The sequence below is a fragment of the Anabas testudineus genome, chromosome 3, assembly GCF_900324465.2.
Source record: "Anabas testudineus chromosome 3, fAnaTes1.2, whole genome shotgun sequence".
NCBI lineage: Eukaryota > Metazoa > Chordata > Actinopteri > Anabantiformes > Anabantidae > Anabas > Anabas testudineus.
This window is the reverse complement of record NC_046612.1, coordinates 24,051,974-24,071,376: the sequence shown is the minus strand read 5'-3', so window position 1 is coordinate 24,071,376 and position 19,403 is coordinate 24,051,974. Positions and strand designations below refer to the sequence as shown.

The window sequence follows — 19,403 nt, the reverse complement described above, 5'->3', positions numbered from 1 at the left end:
AGTTCAGAGGTCACAACCATGACACCAGATCATAGTAGTGATTGCCTTTAAAAGTCGCTCAAACCAGCTTGGATCTGGGACAAACTGGTTTCTGACTGGTTTTCATACAATTTGAGCTCAGGCCTTTTGCAAGGAAGCTCTTAACATTTTCTGATTAAATTTAAATTTACATTTAGTTATTTGTTAGATGCTTTTATCCAAAGCTCCTTACAAGTAAGGTACAAGGCAAAGGCAGGGTAAGAGTAAGGAGATCTTGCCTTAGGACCTCTACTGGAGGTACCATGGCCAGTCACTGTTACTACCATTTAAATAAAGCATAATTAACTAGGAACTTAAAACAGCTCTGATATGGCTGTGGCGAGGAACCAGCAAGTTATTAATAAGATAAAATGACAAAAAAAATGAATTGCTGAATTTCATGCATCATTTCTTGTGAATCCTTTGCTCATGTTCAGCCAATTTGAGTCTCATGTGGAAATGGTGAGCATCATCACTAACAAAAAAAAAAAACAAAACAAAACTATGCCCTTAAAAAAATGTAAATACAGTGAATGGCTATTTCTGAGGAATTGTTTACCAGAAACAACCGCAGGAAAAACGTGTTTCAAACGAATGTTGAGAAGAGTCAGACAAAGTGCAGCAGAGTCTGATGAAAGCAGAGCTGGGTTCAACAAGCTGACCCTGAGATGTCACATTCTCAGAGACTCTGGGAGTTTGAACAACTCTGTCACATTTCCAAAATATTCAAGTTCTAGTGTATCAGTGAGCATTAGACAGTTTATATTCTGTTGCACTTCATGAATATTTGTGTTTGTGTTGTCATCTCTCTCATCTCATTGTCACTCCTCACAGATGTACTTTCTCATATTGTTTTTTTCTTTGTCATTCATTCTGTTGTGGACATGCTGTGAGAGCATACAGTATGTCATTTACTAAGACAGGCTTTCTTTCCTCTGTCAAGCTTCTTCTCTTTCTTCCTTCCCTCCCATCCCCACTTCTCCTCGAGGCCACTCGGTATGCAGAAGAGATGCTCTTGATGGTTTTCGCTGTGAGCTGAGGTATCCTGTGATTTCTGATTTGGCTTTCAGCAGCTTCAGACGAAGGAGCCGCCATTCTCCCTGAAGCCTGACAGCCATGTTTGGGTATGATGAGAGCCACAAAATGCAGACAAGACTGACATTTTTCTGTCATCCTCTTAGACACCCAAACTCCAGACATTCTTTTCATCTGCAGCAACCTTGCTTTGTTATTCTCTCCACTGATTCTTCCTGTTCTTTTTTGCTCCACGCCCTCCATCTATTTGCAGTAATATATACATTTAAACATGAGATCTTCCTGATTCATTGTGAGGTCTCACAGTAGGCCACCTATCAGTGTGATAATCAAAACATGTCACTCTGTGGCCTTGTTGCCTCATGATTAGAATTTCATTTCATCACAAGCAAAACTAGCAGTCCTTCTTTTCTTTTGTCTTGCTCGTTCCTACCTCGCTCTTTCTCCAAGTTGCTGTCATGCTGTGTCTATTTTGGGAGTCACAACCTTTTTCATAGAAGGGCTTTGGGTGTTTTAAGAGGCCGATGGGCATCACAGTAGCTCACAGTGAAATTAACATTTGCTGGATGTTTAATGAGACAGACGAAAAAAGACAGACGTAGAAGTCGGAGTCCTACTTATGTCTAGTCTAGATTATGCATATGATGTGCAGCTGTATGTCCTCACATTAGGTTAGTTTAGTTAATGAGGATAACACGTTCCAGTTCTTTTCCATTGTCCCACTGTGCACTACAGACAGACTTACAATGACTGAATGAATGTGTTACTAAAAACCATAACATTTTTCCAGAATATATTCACACAAACTGATGATCCACTGAAAACAGTCACACCTGGATGAATGAGACTGAAATCTGTACGGCGAACAGGTGCAAATGTTTACCGATGCACGAACTGTCCCTACACCTACCAGTTTTCTTCATCATAGTGGATGAGCTGCTACCTTTTCTTTAAATAAGTGTTTGTCTGCCTCCAGTGGAGATTGGCCTGGTGACAAACTACTTGGCAGGAGTGCTCCTTTGGTCTGTCTACAACCATTACACATGCACTTCTTTAATGTTAGTTCTCTTTAAACACTTTATGACTTATGCACATGGGACAGCTTGGGTTTAATGTCAGGATCTGTGTAGCTCTTGTCCATTTTTCTGTTTGCGTAGCTAAGGGGGACATCTTTTTTTGTTCAAGTGAACTACACTTAACTAAATACTACAATTGCCAACATGCAGTGTCAATAAAAAGTATGTGAACCCTTAGCAATTAGCGGGTGTTCTACATAAGTTGATGGTAAAATGTAAAATTAAAGGGGCTGTAAGCAAACTCTTTGGAGACCTTATTTTTCTGTCTTAACTTGTACATTTTCTCAGTTTTTTTCAGTTCTATTGTGAATAACACATGGGTTTAAGATTTGCATTTGCACATCATAGCAATTTTATGTAGATTTTACACAGTGCCCTTTTTGGAATTTCGGTTGTAAAATATTGTTGCACATGAAGCAGGAGATAAAATACTTCAGCTAAACAATCTGTACTTGTGCTAATAACTGTAAAATTAAGAAATGAAATGAAATGTTTAATATATGGAATTTAGTTGTTTTCATGCACACCAATCTCTAAAGCAATATGGTGGGTGGAAAAATGTCAGGAGGTGAAAAAGTTTTTTTTTTTTTCGAAAACTAATCTTCCACCCTTGATTTAAAAGTAGCATCAGTTGCAAAGTTTTTGCAAGTTCGTTGCAACCACGTCTAAGTAAACTGTTGTTCACCATGTTTTATCTCAGCAGTAACGAGCCAGTGTCTGATGACCGAGGGGGTTCCGATTCTAAAAAGAAATACGATATGTATATCTGCCTTAAACCAGTGGGTAAATGAGCAGCACTATTTTAAAATCAGTTCAGCTGCACATCGAAAGCACAACTGGAGGGCTTTGTTCAGTTTTCGTGGCCTTTGTTGCCGAAGTTTTCGTCATGAGCTCTAGTTGTCGAACAGGCTTGTTGGTGAGACCTGAGAAGCAGTCTAACATTTAAAAAAATTAATAAAGCATATTTTCCATGCTAACACGTTTTGGCTATTTCCAATCTTCTCGCTTTTCTTATTACCTGTGCCTTTTCCGCAAACAGCCACAGCCTCTTCCAACTCCTGCCCTCTGGCAAGAGTGCTAAAGCTCCCAGACACGGCAACACTTTCTTTTCATATGATATTATACTCATTAACAGCTGCTCACATATAACTGCTACAGGACATTGCTGCTGGTCTTGTTTTTGTTGTTGACCATCCCAGTTTGTCTATCCCACTATTGTGCATGCAGTACCCCAGGGGTGCTTTAATGAGTTTTAGTTATGTTTTACTTTTGTTTTTCCAAACTGACACAGGTGTCCACCTAAATTCAAGTAAGAAATAGTTATTTTTTGGTGATGAGCTGTTGCAGAAAAACATTCACTCTGCTAGTAATCAGTTTTTCTTTTGCTGGTGTTGAGTTTTATTTAGATTACATGAAATGTATCTTTCTTTGATTGAATGACATTTGTGGAGTTAACAGTTATTTCTTTCTTCTGCCTGTATTGATAAAAGTCTGTGAAGGTTGAAATGGGTCCAGGATTTGAACTTCATATGGCACTTTAATTTATTTGGAAATTTGATTGCAAATCAACACAAAATACAGAAGAGTAAAGATGCACACGACTTCTTAAAAGGCAGGTAGTGTAGATAAGGAAGAAAATAAAACCATCAAAATAAACAATTACTGCAACATTATTGAAAAGCAAATTATGTCACCTATGCCTAGGCTGTGTGCTGCTTTTCTGTCAATAACCCACAGTAAGTGAGTTTTTTTTTTTTTTTTTTTCAATACAACAGCTTGCTATCAGTGGCACAAACACTGAAACATACCATTTTAAACATTTAGAGACTCAACTTGAGAAGGACAGAGCAGCAAAGATGCACCCGGCTGAGCGTATAGACACACAAACAGACTGTACATCAGGCTTACAGTATTAGGCTGCTTCAAATATGAATGAAGCATGCTTCCCTCTGAGTAATTGTGGCGCACTTATTTTTAATTAAAGTTTCTTTGTGTACCCCCATGCTGGTAGCATGGGAGTAGGTGTTAAGTAAAAGAAGTCTGTCCTTGTTCTCTCAGTATGATTTTAATCACGACAGGCTGACAAGAGTTGGTTCAGTTAACCAGTGTTCACTGATTCTCAGCAGATGGTGGCCTGCAGCAGCAGCTTTTGTTGTTTTTTTTATTGAAAACAAAACATAAATCCCCTGAAGTAGATATAGAATAAAAGATTTTGAAATTGTTTTGTCTTTTTTTTCTTAAGGATTAAGAACTACTTTATGCGTGACAAGCATGTGTCTTTGGCTCTTTCACTTCTTTTTATAGAGGATTATCTGATTCTTTCAGATGAAGTATAAGATCAAAATGTCTGTCTCAGCAACCAGCTGGGGGTACTTGAGGACATGTCAGCTAAGGACAGTGTATCCTGTTACCTGAGTGGCTAAGGTGTCTGACATATCGGTTTGGCCATGTTGAAGGTCTTGGGTGCCCCCTGCCAGCATACAATAAAATATATCTGATGCCACCTCTTCTCCCTCATTTCTTCCTTCTTGGGTGATTTACAACTTTCTGAAAAAAAGGCAAACGAACTGAGGTGGAGATCGCATATTCAGCATTAGGAAAACTGTCATGTCCACAAAGGTGTGAGAGAAACCTGATTTAGTTTTCTGGTTTCCAAGGGCTCTAGGCTCAGAGCCCTGGAAATGCAACATTGAGGGGTAATAAACAATGGTGTGAGTAGTCTCCGATAGTTCCTATAGAGTGATTTAGAACCATTGAGGAAATACAAAGAAATTAATTAAAAAACTACATTTAAAAACAAGTTAGTTTTAGTGTCAACATTTTTCCAGCCAACAATTCACTGAAAAAGTTAATAGATGGTGTCCATGGTGAGTATTTATACACACAAACTTGAGTTTCGTAAAGGTTCTACGGGGAGAGGGGCGGCTGTATCTGTTCCATCTGCTGTCTCTAAAAGCAGTTGTGTTCTGTACTGGTAAGACATGAATACATACATTGCTGTAATTTTGTTCAAACAGCAGGAGATGTTCTACAAAACAATCAAAGAAACCTCTGCGCTGTTGTGTACATCTGACTTTTCATTTTAATTAATTTTTCTATTATTCCAGTTTTAAATTAACATTCTTGTTGTATACTGCTACAATATAAACAATACAACACAGTCTCCTGAAAGCTTCAGCTTCTCACTTATAACTCCTTTAAGACTGCTCATTCCTTTCTCCTCCCTCGGTATCTCCAGCAAAAAACAACAGGTAACCATGGCAACGGCTGCTGGCTCCATCTCCTTTCTAACAAGTTTGGTCCAAGTAACACCTGGAGCTCAGCATTGTTAATTGCAATACAGGGAGACATGTCCCTGAGGTCATCAACATGACCTAATGAATACATAATAGAAAAATCTGATCATAATCAAAATCACGTGTATCATGTATGTGGATCATCAGTATGTCCAAAAATAATTTAATACAAGCCGTAGAAACATTTGTGGAAAGAGCGCCCCCCCAGCAGCAGGCACCTGTTGAAATTGCAGCCCCTTGATTGCCAGGTATCAAAACAGTGGCTGATATAACTCATTTTAGTCCCAAATAGATATAAACTGTAGATTACAACTGTACAAACATAATGTTTTGGTTGGGTTTAGGAAAAAAAACATGCAGCTTACAGTAGGTTTACACTTTAGCTTAAAATGACTGCTTCCTTAAGATTGTTTGACATTTATTATACATGTAGCACTGCATCATGTCGGGAAAGTCCTTAACAGAATGGTCTACTAGTCTTCTATGGGAATGTTCTCCTTCTTTCTTCATAAACTCAACCACGCTCGTCAACTTTTTTTACTACAAAGGTCTGTGCCATTAGACTGCACACAATCGTAATATTTTTGTTTTGGTAATTTTTTTGCTGACAGTACAAACGACCAATAGAGTCATGTTTTAGCTAACAACAAGCTGAACACTAAGTTACACAGATATCCAACTTGCACTGCATCATGACACAGTAATGCCTATTAAAGGGATGTTTTTCTTTAGGTGTTGTTAGTAGCTTTAAATAGATGTCTACGTGACATTACTGAATCAGTCAGATAAAGAACTTCAGCATATTCCATTTTCACTTACAAAAGGATTTACTGAACTGTTGGTTTAGTGCCCTGACCATATTTCTTTCTTGAATGACACTAACTTCACACAGCTGTGCACAGTTTAAGTACAACTTTTATTAATACTGGAATCATCACAGTGCGTTTTGTTACATTAGCAGTGACTAAAGTTAACAAAATGGGGTAAATTTTACAAAAAGGAAGACAGAAACGAAAACCTTATTAACAGCGGCAGAGGCAAAACAACCTTAGAAATAATTTTGTAATAAATTAAATAAAAAGAGCAGAAGAAGTGACAGGAAAATAAGGGAGAAAGACAATACCACAGTGCCTGCAGGGCTACACAGGAAAGAAGAGAGGAGCAAAACATTGGTTTGTACAGAAAGATAAAGCAGATGTTGGCTCTGTCACAATGTAATCCTTTGAAGAAAACAGCCCAGTAGAGGTGATAGCAATGCTGCAGTGGTGAGTTGTGGAGAGATTTTGTTGTAGAGTTCAGATGGAGGCTGTCAAGGAAGAAGAAGAGCGAGCGAGAGACACTACCAAGAACTGGAGTACTGACACTAAGACATTCAGTTTAGTTACAGTGACAGTGGTACTAGGAGGCCACTTTGGTCACTCTGTTCTGCATGGCTATTTGACAGGAAGTTGCAGTGTGTTTCATCATGTTCCCCCTGGTGGACTTCAGTTAGACCCTCATGTAGCTTTAGAGAATCTACCTTAGTCATGTTTGCTTCAGACGAGTGTGTGTAAGTGTGAGCGTGTGAATATGCAGTGGGTTTCTTCAGTATTTGCATGAAGGATTGACAGATTGTGTGTGGGAGGTGGGAGGGAGGAACAGTAGGGGTCTTAACCACGTGTCCTTGTGCAACACACACATGCACGCACTCATGCAAACAGACATTCAATATAACCTAGGCAGATGGCTAAAGGAGTGGGTTGTACTGTACATACCCACAAAGTCACAATGCTTCTTTTGGTCTCAGTCATTAAATACAGTTTGTCTTTGAATGGCCAGCGAGGTTTCAGATACAGCATTGACAGATAAATAACTTTAGTATGTTCATCCAAATTAAGTCTAATGGGTTTAAATTTTATACCGGACATATAGTAAGTTTCCAATGTATACATATTTGAAGGGAACAAATGCTCCACAACACAAATAAAACTGTGAGCTAAATTTCCATATGGATTTCAAACAGCATATTCATAGCACAAGCAAATGCTCACAGTGGAAGTCTGCCAATTTACCATAAATCTGAGTAACCAGGGAAACGCAGCTGAGGTGCGGATGGTCAACGAGACATTACGAATGTGGCTGTATGTTTTATGGTTTTTATGGAGCCTGAGGGTCTGTTTTACCCTACTTTTAATTCCATTATATCACATCTGACAACAGCAAAATGACAAGATGGTGACTGCTGGGACACAAATCTTCCTTAAGCTTATTCATCCTCTATATGAATGAAATTTACAGGAGGAACTTCTCAAACAGTGGCTGGAGAATAGCAGATTACTGATGCAGTCACTTGAGTTTTTACTGGCTTGCAAAGCATGTTATGCAAGATCTGGATCTGGGGAGATGCTGAAGCGTTAGTTCCTGCGCCTTATTAAAAGCTCTTATTGTTATCGTGTTCTCCCGATCTCATCTTTCCAGATCCTGTCTCGGTTGTCTTGCATCTTGAGCTTTAAGAGACTCATTCACCTTTACCCCACAGATGCAAGATATGGATTTATTATCACCTCCTGATCAATGCCAGCATTTAGTATCAAGTGCAACAGTGGACTCCGAAGCTGTGATAATGGCTACACTGTTCACAAAGTTACTGTAGTGGAAAAAGGGCCACATATATAGATTGATTTGCAGCCCGAGGCCATTTTAATACTTGCTTTGTTGAAAATATTGATTTTTCAAAAGTGATTTAGTAATTATATTTACTGATATATAGAAAGAAATGATACACCATATTTTCCTCTTAAAGCTGCAGTATGCTGCTTCTTCTCCACCCAGCCCTCCCCCTACCTGCACTCTGTAAAGTGCATCACGTATTTGACTGACAGACTGTTCTGTGAATCTAGTCTGACTTCGTGGGAAGCATCGTCAGCGCCTCTACACAATAACATAGGTTTTGGAACATATTTCTGCTGTAAAAGATAATATCTTTGTGCTCCTACCAAACCTGTGCTTTGCACACAAGCAGGTTTCTTGTGAGGGTAGTGTGGCTAAAATGGCCAACAACACGTTGATGTACTCGCATCTTGTAGGCCTCTTTCAGAGGAACCCACCAAGAAACAATCAAAGTAATATAAGCTGAGTGTGAGATGATGCCAAGAAGATGGTTTAAAAAGTCTGATCAAAAGTAATTAAAATGTAATCCAGCACCGAGATGGAGCGTCAGGCATCCAGCTGCTTGCCCTGAAACCAGCTCATGTTACTACATAAAGATGGGATAAGACTACAGTAGCTAATGCTTCCAATCCTCCTTTGAACAACACACTCTGGACCCATAATGATACCCCCCGCTAGCCATTACCACACACACCCCCACATTTGAATCATTGCACACATTCATTCCAACATACGATATAATATAGAGACAAGACACAGCGAGAGAGAGAGAGAGAGAGGAAGAAAGAGCGTGAAGGAAAGAAGGACGGACATGGAAAGAAACGGAGCTGAGTTTGTATTCACTGTAGACTGTGATGAAAATAAAGACAACATTTATTTTTCATTAGCTTTGATTGGTTATAAGTACAGTTAAAGGGGCTCTGATCCTGACAAGAGCCAGGCAGCAGCGTCCCTGGGTGTACAGATCAGGGTGTGGAGGTCGGAGCCCGTCGTTAGAAGAAGAATAGGAAGATAATAGAGAGGGATATGTGGGTGCAAAAACGTCTGGGACCAGGGGAATGTCTAAATCCAATTTTCTTTTGCTTTCTGCATACTCCATTTTAATTGTTCAGATTCCAAAGGTGTTTGATTGGCAGTTCAGCTCCAAGCTTTTTTTATACAATGCTGCTGTTGAGTCTTTTTGTCTAAATCCTTCTGTGTTTCCACCACTTCCAAGAATAACCAAACATTAAAAGAACAGATCAACTTGTTGGAAAATAGCCAAATAGAGTTTTTTTTTTTTTTTTTGTCACTATGAGGAACTGCACCAAGCCAAGGAACAGCCCAGCACATTACCACTCCACCCATGGAGGCGGATCAGTTAAGCGTTCTGGATTCTCTGTCCTACCAATTTTTATGCTATGCTAAGCCAACCATCTGCTGACTGCGGCTTCAAGTGGTGGTAGGTTTTGTTTTGTTTTTTGTGTGTGTGTGTGTGTATCAAAGAGTGTTCTCTCAGCATTTGTGAGTTTTCTGAAGCAATTTTTAATAACGTATGCATATCATATGTATCTGCCTGCAATGTGAGAAGAAATGTGCCATGTTCCATGTCTGCATTTATCTAGGTGTTGTCTAGCTCGCACACCAGCCTGACTAGGTCATCGCAATATTGTAACATGCTACTGAATGGTCCGATTTTTAACACTGTAACTCAATCAAATTAGGATAATGTTAAATTGTAACTTTTTACAGTGCTTGTTCCATTTGGGTGTGCTATAGATAAGACTGTGTCGTTTTACCAGTTGAAGAATACAGGACTGGAGCCCTATGGTGTTTATATGTATGTTTTTTTGTGTGTGTGTGTGTATGTGTGTGTGTGTGTGTGTGTGTGTGTGTTTGTGTGTGTGTGTGTGTGTGTGTGTGTGTGTATGTGAGTACGCACGCATGCCCGCACGCATGTAGTAAATGTGTGTGTTTCCACTGAATGTCCCATGTTCACTGTAGCTTCTGCTTTGCCCACATATCGTTAGGCCTACTTCTATCCACGTACACATACACTCATAAAAATGGGCATATTGAAACATCTGTAGCAGAGTAGTTATTTCAGCTTGTTCAGACAGTTATTAAGTACACAGTTAATTCAGCATGTTAAAAAAAAAAGACATTATTGTTTAGTTAAATAACTTTTGTGCTGTTAATTGGGCATTTTAAAGGAAAATAACAGTGTTGTATCTTATCATCTCACACTCAATCATACAACCAGTCATCCTGTTGCATGACAGGACGTGTGCAGTTTGACTGTCTTGATCTTTCATTCAGTGTGAAAACCATGGCCATGTTAGAATTCCTGTCTTGTCCTGAGCTGTTATCCATAATTTGGAATTAAGCAGCATGTCAGTTCTGCAACAATATGAAGCTTTTATTCAGGCAATAACTTACTGTAGATAACTGGCAGTGAATTCAGCTCTTTCAGTTCACACTAGAATTAATAAACATACAGCACACACACATTCAGACCAGTGGAATTGGCTCTAGCCAGTGCCCTAACTGTCAGAGTTTCAGCTTTTCGATGGCTGACACAAGTATCCTAGAGTGGACAAAACAGTGGTATTTTCCTTTAACATACCCACACTGGAACATCATTGTAAAATGTACGTACATGCACGCTACCCCTGTATTGCTTTCCTACTCTTTAAACGGGAAACTTCATTCAGTTACACTTGAACAAAGTTCCGGCATTGCAAAAAAGTCAAGCGAGTCAAACAACGTACGTACAGTTTGATGTCACCCTTCACCTTGAGGTACATTCAGCATACAGTATGTCTGTGTATTCATGTACAGTGTGACCTCGGCAGGCGGTCTTACTCACAAACTCTTCAGATGAGCATTTTGCCACCTGATATATTCTTTTCTTGGTGGTGCGGTGGGGGGGGGGGTGGATGGAGTCCAAGCCTGCTGCGCTCCCTTTTCCGCCCTCTCAGCCAGTCAGATTCAGCAAATGCAACACACAGCATCAGCATGTGACAACATACATACAGTAGTTCCCACCTCCCATGACAACGAAAAAAAAAAAAAAAATATATATATATATATATATATATTCCATCCAAAACATTGTGTAAAAATTGCAAACATTACCCCCTCCATTACTTTAAATTAAATCATCCTATTGAAACATGTTTTAACAGCCACAAACATGTCTTTAACAGTGCTCTATTCAAGGAAAAAAAATAAAATAAAAGTTGACAATAAGAGCATGTGAGAGTGCTGATGTCACTGCTAGAAGAGCGTACAGACATGTTGATGAAGAGTTCACTAGCCTACAGTTCAACAGCCAAACAAGGACACACTCACTCTCGGCCCACACATCCTACATCCATATGTTACACAGCTTAGTAGTTTGTGTTACAACTGGAGTTTTTTTTTTTTTTTTTCTGATCTTTTTACATTAATTAAAAGTAAGACTAAATATCCAAACAGTACTGCAGAATGAAAAACAAACAAACAAAAAAAGGAACCGTATATTCAATGCAATAATTTCTAACAAGCCTTTATGCCAAATTTGTGCGCCTGGTTTTCGTTTTACAAGTACAGCACATACAGTACGTGTTGTATGAACAGGCAGTGAAATGCTCATTCCACACATCTTTTCCCTCTCTCTGCCAGCTAATTAAACGCTCCTGCTCTTTTTGTCATCAGGAACGCATTAAACAGGCTTCACCTATTCCCACATATTATATTATGTCCACAAATAATCCATTCATACAGCCATGTCCTGAGCTGAACTGTGTTGCACCGAACTGAGCTCGAACCATACAGAGGAATCGCCCATTGAGCTTTGATTTGTGTTTTCCCCAATTTTGACAGCAGTGTTGTGTTCGAACAAGAATCAATAAAACAAAACAATAACAAAAACAGATCACTCATATTCTCATATTGATATTGTGTGACTGAATAAATGCTGGACCTACCTTTCACTCATTAATAACCAATTCTGCAGTAACTTCTGTTCTCCGCAGGCAGACAACCAATTATCAAACCACATCAGACCATCTAAACTAGCTTAGGCCTGTGACTCTCCTCATGCAACACAACTGAGCTGTCCCATCCTCAGCCAAAGGCTCGAGCAAAGACGAGGCTACCAGTTGCTGAGATAACTCTGAACTGCATTATGTTTCTGTTTTTGGAACCTCCTGCCGCTGCGCTGAGCTAATGTGTCCAGTCTGAATTCTGTACCCGTAGACTGACAATAACCCATCTCGAACTCTCCATAAGATAGAAACCAAACCAACATTATTGCAACTATAACCCGCTCTTTCTGTATGGTTCAGTTTTAAATGACACGAAAGATTGTTGGAGTCTCTTTTGTAAAGAGGGAAAAAAGTTTTAACTAAAGCAAACATTGGGCGAGAGACAGTTGTTCAGCTGTGTTCAATGCTTACATTTGATTTCCCACAATGCAAAAATACACAACATTTGTAAATGAAACATTATTTAAACTGATGCTACTGGTGCTGATCCTTACCAGTATTTGCACATGAACACGAGTGAGAATTAATTTGTAATACACAGTACTGGAAATATGAAATACAGTACCTCTACAATCAGGGTCGAAAACTCTCAAGTACATTCACTCCACTCAAATGTACTTTTGCAAAGGTGTTTAAATTCCATCATTGATTAAGTACAATACCTACATTACTAATACAAATACTCCTGACTTATTGTATTTCTACAATATCCAGGCATGTTGAAAGCTGTGGTTTTATTTGTCTGACGGATGAGATTTCTGTCTCCACTACACCACAATGGAGGCGAAAGGAATTTCATTTTCCACTCTCACAGTATTTCAGGCATTTAAAAACAGTAATGTGTGTGTGTGTGTGTGTTTTTTTTCTGAAACATTGTCCTTGTTACTATAGGTAATCCATACTTTACATCAGTTTTTGATCGACTATGAAGTAGAATGTAGCTCCAATGAAAACTAAGTTAAAGTTGCAAAGTAACAAAAAATAAGTTGAACCAAACCTGAAAAGGATAAATCCAAAACCTGTGACCAATGTGACGAATGTGTTTTTTTGCATTGTGGGTTCAATCTGTCTCCAGTGCAACTACTGTACAACATACAAAAGTTTCAGCACTATTCACAATTCATAGCAGGTGATGGCTTGTTGAAGCCTGATGGCTCCTGATGTCCAATCCATTCATTTTAGATATTATACTCTACTTTCTTATCCCATCTTTCATTTGACCAATCACTCCAGGCCCACAAGACTTCATCACTTCCTCTTTGTCCTTCCCGATCTTCTTCTACTTCTTCTACAAATTAAGCAGTTTTCCTCAAGACACGGTCGTTTATTGGCAAGCCCCCCTCTCACGTTCGCTCTCCCTAACATACAGTGTGACTAGAGCAACACCTAGTGGCTGTTTAACATACTCTGCCATTTCTCAAAGTGCTTACAATTTTCCTTTTGTTTTTACCAACATTTTTCTTATTTTTTCTGATCCATTTCCTCCCCCAGAAAGAGACAGGGACAGAGAGAGAGCCACGCCAACACTGGCTAGGCCTGAATTCACAGTCGATGTGTAATTTAGCATTCCTGATGATTGCCTGAATGTGACAAAGGAGAACCTGCAATCCTCTGTTTGATCCTCTTTTTTCAAAAACAAGAAAATAAAACACATTTATTGCTCCATTTTTGATTTAACATTTTCTCTCTGGTTCTAGAAAATATATATGAATATATCTATACGCCTGGATTACTTCTCATAACTTCTCGTACAGCGGGTAACAAGGTAAATGACGTCACGAATATTAACAAGAAAACGCACGCACAACACACAGGAGAAAAGCCCTGCCCTCATTGGGTAACCAGCTGTCCTGCAGCAGAGCTCTACCCACCCCCCTCACGCACACGCGCACAAACACACACACACACACATGTGCACACACACTCCTATTTAACATTTGCCCAGATGCATACACATGAATGCACGCACACACTACACAGAGAAAGAGAGGGAGAGAGAGAGGGGAAGAGGGGCACTAGCACGGTTCAATGCCAACAGTATTTTTTTAAAGACTCTTACACTGGAAACCAGAGGAGCCCTCTGGCTTGTTAGCTCCCCATGCTAATACCAATGCTTCAGTTCAGTGGGCTAATAAGTGCAGTGTGTTGCTGCTGAGACAGCCTGGGTTCAAATCCAGCTGGTCACGTGGCACTCTGACTCCCCCTCTCTCTTGCCTCTGCCGGTGCCTCCTTCAGTCATCAGTCTTTCATCTGGGATTAGACAGTCAGGTTAGTGGGAGAAGAGGATGGGAAAGGGTGTTAAGTTGGCAAACAGGTCAGAACCCAGTCTTTCTCTCTTTCTTTGCCTCCTTTTTTTTATCTTTATCTGTTTTTCCTGCAAGTCTTTCCATCCCTGGGTGATGGTGTAGAGAAGACAAACATGCATCCAACACACACTAGTTATAGTGGCCTGCTACGAGCCGGTCAATATTCAGTATTTAACTTTTAATTGTCTGCATGGGTTAACATTATTAATGTTATTATCATCATTATATTATATATCATTTACTATAATGGTGTTTTTAAACTTATTTTTTGTGTATGTTTTTGTTCATCTTCTGTTATATTATAGCTTTCCCTACATGGTTAAGTTTCTGTGTATGTACTAGGTGGTTGGGTTTGCGCCACACCAACACCTGACTCCCTATTGGCTGACGAGCATCATCTCCTTCCTGCTTTTTCTCCAATCACAAGATGCGTGGTGCTGAGCGGTCATTGGAGACGGTCTTCCGAAGGCGAACTCCTCTCCTGATGGTGGTCAACATATCACCAGACCCTTCCGCCCCCTCTGTCCCTGTCTGAGTGTCGGTAGGGCCAGTTGCTGGTGGTGCCGGGTCATCAGGGAGTGCAGGGAAAGGAAACTGCCCCTCACCGAGGGCATGCGCACTGGCTACCAACTCGCCGATCTTCTCCACCAGGCTGTGCCGATTGGCCGCAATCATTTGATCCTCCTCCGACCCAGCTCCTGAGCCCGATCCCATTGCAAGGCCCCCGTGCTGCTGGGCGTAGACCTCCAATGCTGCTCCTGATCCCCAGGCAGTGTTAGGCAGACTGAGGCGCTTGGGTGACGCCTTCACATAATCAAGTGCTCCCTGTGTGTCTTCGACTCCAGTGAAGAACACACACTCCTCACTGCCCACACGCACAGGCACACCACCCGCTTGTCCTCCACCTGCATACCCACTACCGCCTGCACCAGGTGAATGTGAGTCTCCAGGAACAGTGGGTGTCTTCACAGGCACAATAGGTGGTCGGATAGGGATGGGCCCCGCATTGGACAGTGTGCGCCTTACGCCCGGTTTGGTAGACGGCGTTCGCCGAATGGTGGCAGTGCCTGGTGTCCCTGACCCACCTCCACCCGCTCCACCAGGTTGCCCTGGTATCCCATGTGCCCCAGGACCAAGAACCCCAGTGGGTAGTCCGGCTGTGCTGGCTGGCCTTTTGGTCTGGATCATACGCCGGTAGTTCTGGGCGATGTTGGAGTGGCGTGGAATGGTGGACGACTTGTCGAACTCTGTCTGTCCATCCGGACCTTCAGCGTCACCATTCACTGAGTAGCAGTCGTAATCTGAACCTGGGTGAAGGAGTTTTTAAAATTTATTTATAATAGCAGAGCTTAAAATTAATAAAAACAAAATGAGATGATTAATGTGGTCAAGAAAAATGTCATAACTTGACTTTCACCTTGTGAAGGGATTGTGTCCTCGGAGCAGGATGGGGTTGTCGTCTCTGTGCTGTATCCACTGGAATACTGAAGGGAGTCTCTGTTGCTTTTCTGTTGCTCCATACTGAGCCCTCTGGTCAGCACCATGGCCAGGTCACTGGCTGCTGGTGAAACATCGTCTCCATGCTGAGGACATACAGAGAGAGGCCACAATGAAATTAAAATAGACATTCTAACTGGAAGTAATTATTTTCATCCTTTCCGTCATTAAAGGTTGGATATGTATGATGAGCTCCAGTAATCCAGGTACCACCACATAAGCCTTTCATACATTAGCAAATGTCTGGCCGATTGCTTTGGTTTATTTTTAAGCCTTACCTTGGCAGCAATGTTAGCCGGGATCATCCTGGATCTCTGCCCATCATCAGGGTGCGATGGCCCGGCGTACCCCTGAGAGCTCGGCGACGCCTCGTTCTCTCTCAGCCTATCGAGGGGTTCCTTTCTCCTCTGAACCGCTGCGGCAGCCATTGGCTGCTCATACTGACCTGCTTTAGACCAATCCTGAAGAGGTGAGTGGAATTAATAAGAAGGAAGTAGCAGGTAGCATTAGCACAAGTGACTTGTCCACTTTCCAGCAGTTTGAAGCCCTTCATCTGCGTGCAGAGAGAGGGGGCCTTTATGGGTGGATTGTGTGTGGGTGCTTGGAAAAGTGTGGATGTGTGGGTGCACTGGGGACTTTTTAAGCATTTGAAGGTTTGAAGGTTGAAGTTGTTGAGTTTCAGCTCTCCACACCCTGCTTAGTTTTAGTGAATCTGTAGTAGGTGGATTGCAGAACCAGTGAGTGAGAGGCCGAAAAAAATGGGTTATGAGTTAATAAGATAATTAAAATGAAAAGAAAATAAACTCCGTGCATTAATGGAATGATGAAACAGAAACAAAAGCAAAAGTGCAACATAATAAATGGAAGCGAGTGAAGAACAAACCTTCCAGATAGGAACCTTTGATGTGGGAGAGGAGGAGCTGGATCCGGGGGGGCGGATATAGGGTGGGGACGCAGGAACAGGAAGAATGACAGAGAGAGGCCGGGTGGAGCCAGAGTGAGAGAAAGCGGGGCGGAAAGTAGCGAAGGACGAGCCAAACTGCGGGACAAGAGACATAGTCATGTCATCAGAGGAAGAAAAAAACAGACACGAAGCAAGAGTGAAAGAGAGAGAGAGACAGCTGTGGTGTAGGACCACTGGGCCAACAGCACACCAAGCCCTCAGTGTGAAACCGAAAAGCAGAAGCACATCAGCAGGAGGTTGACCATGCATTGCAATGGCACTATATGCAAATAAGCGTAATTAGTTTAACTACTACATCAGTGAAGTCTGAACTGCACAGCTACCGCATAGATTAGAAAGGTCATGAGATGAACAGCTGCATGATGGTTGTGCAAAACGTCATCAAGATAACCAGTGAATGCGGGGGACACACAGTCTCGACACCGTGTGTTAGTCAAATTAAAGATGGATCACACGCTTAGTGCCATCAGGTTCTTTGTGGGTGGCAGATGCTGCTTAAAATCACAACATTTGCCTCACAAAGTATTGTTGAAATTGTTTGCTTTTGCTTACAGATATGCAGGTGGATCAAAGGATACAAAGTCAAGATTTCGAATGTGAATAAAAGCAACCAAAGGAATTCAAAACAGGAGCGCTTCTGGTATAGCACATAAAAACTGGTATTCATATATAAGACTTGTGTTGGCTACTAGATAATGTCTGGCCATAAGGTGACCAGGATTCCCAGTGCAAATAGCACTACTGTAGGTGTCCAACCATGTATTACAGCAGAGATGTTTCTTTAAATGAGGTGCTTCAGGTGTCACCACCATGCACCGCATTTAAAAACAAAAAGTGTTTCATTGAATTAAGAAAATGCAACCAAATCCAGTTTTGGTTAGAAGAGCATATATGCTGCACAACTGATGGCGATATATGACATTTAAGATTCAGAGTTTCTATTAACACTGATGGATGCAGGAACACAAACTTTGAAATTGGTACTGACCCTCAGAACACAAAGTAAGGCTATAGCATAGTCAATTGTTTCATCAGTTTAATTTGGATCTTTTTCGCAAGATTGTATTAATTTTAAAATTTACCAATATCGAGGTATCAAACATAGAAATATCTATAATCCAAACAGATCCTTTGCGTTTGTGACACACTTTATATGCTTTTCATTCTTTCATTGTGGTTTTTGTGTTAAACCAAGCAGCACAGTATAAATAGCCGTACTTACAGTGGTAGGGGAGCTGCATTCACTGACTGACTGGCACGTTTCCGAGGCCTCTGATGACGCTGAGCTGGATGACTTCTGATTTAAGAAGATTCACACATAGAAAAATAAATAGCCCGCACCGCCCCCCAAAAACAAAGTTAATATGCTTGTGATGTGAGATAATTATTGTTGATTTCCCAAAAGTAATAACTTGTAACCTTTGCCTTTAGCAGGTATCGAATTCTGGACCATATGATAACAAGACCACCACCACAGCAGATTTCCAAACGACATCAATTACTAATTTCTTCATGTTGCATCTTAAATCCCATCCCTATGATTCATTCAACATACAAATACATGTGTGTATTTCAGTGTGTGGATAAACCATTTGTACCTGGCTAGTGATGTCCGAGGGCATAGGCGAAGGGGGCTTAGAGTAGATATTTGCATCCTGGGACACAAAGCCAGAATCATGGGAGGAGACGCTGCTGAGACGGTGTGCCGCGATGCCCCCCGGTGGCGGAGGCTGATGCGGCAGGCTGCTACGGTAGCGATAAGAGGAAGAGGAGGAGGAGGTGGGTGAGTGGGGTTGGGAACCTCCACCGCCTATACCACCACTACCGCCTCCCCCCGATGAACGGGAGGCACTACTGTGGGCACTGTTGACGCTGCTGCAAGGGGGGGAGCGGGAGAAGGGGGGGTGCGGAAGGGGTGAAGAGCGTGAGTAAAGAATGAAGGTAGTGGGTGCCAATGTGGAGTAAGGACAATATTTAGAGAGATAGAGCACGATTACAGAGATGTGTTAAAGGGGATACAGTTACGAAGAGGTATGATATGATGGGTGGTTAATGATAAAGATGAAAAAGTGATGATTGGAAGGAGGTGGGGTTGCGATTGGGTTACACGATAGGTTGAAGTTCAGGAGTAGTTCACCGCAAAGTTGTTTGTTCATCGGGTTAGTGAAAACCCGCAATGCGTTGACGCATTAAAGTCACACACCAGCAACGGGTTAAAAGCAGAGAACCACAAGAAAAAAGGAGACCAGGTAACCAAACACCCCGCAAGAGAGAAAGAGGGCGAATCACAAGTGCACACGAACAAGAGACAAAATAAAAAAAAGAATACATAAAAGACAGACAAGCAGGGAAAGAGACAAGCACAGAGAGAATGATGGTTGTGGTAAGGAGAGGAGGGAGGGGAAAGAAAAAGGGAGAAGGGGGTAGACAGAGAGTGTGTAAGCTTATGAACATCCAGTGCACACACACATACTCACACACACACACACACACTGTTGGCATGCTTTAAGGGCTTTCCTTGTACTGCTACTGCTACAGCGTGCACTAACAGA

At 41.3% G+C, this 19,403-nt stretch overlaps 1 protein-coding gene across 3 annotated transcripts in view; it reads right to left on the bottom strand.

Annotated features, from left to right (window-relative positions):
* Positions 1-4,284: 4,284 nt before the first annotated feature.
* The window catches only part of mtss1lb (MTSS I-BAR domain containing 2b), a 58,234-nt gene continuing 43,115 nt past the window's right edge, over positions 4,285-19,403 (bottom strand). For 2 of the 3 annotated variants that reach the window (XM_026377808.1, XM_026377809.1), the window contains 5 exons: positions 18,450-18,726; positions 18,074-18,148; positions 16,166-16,348; positions 15,808-15,973; positions 4,285-15,697 (listed from right to left, as the gene is read on the bottom strand). In XM_026377808.1, the coding sequence (XP_026233593.1) occupies positions 14,811-15,697; positions 15,808-15,973; positions 16,166-16,348; positions 18,074-18,148; positions 18,450-18,726 (1,588 nt within the window). In that variant the 3' untranslated portion in view covers positions 4,285-14,810. The remainder of the gene's footprint in view (positions 15,698-15,807; positions 15,974-16,165; positions 16,349-18,073; positions 18,149-18,449; positions 18,727-19,403) is intronic. The other variant, XM_026377810.1, reaches the window with a different exon arrangement.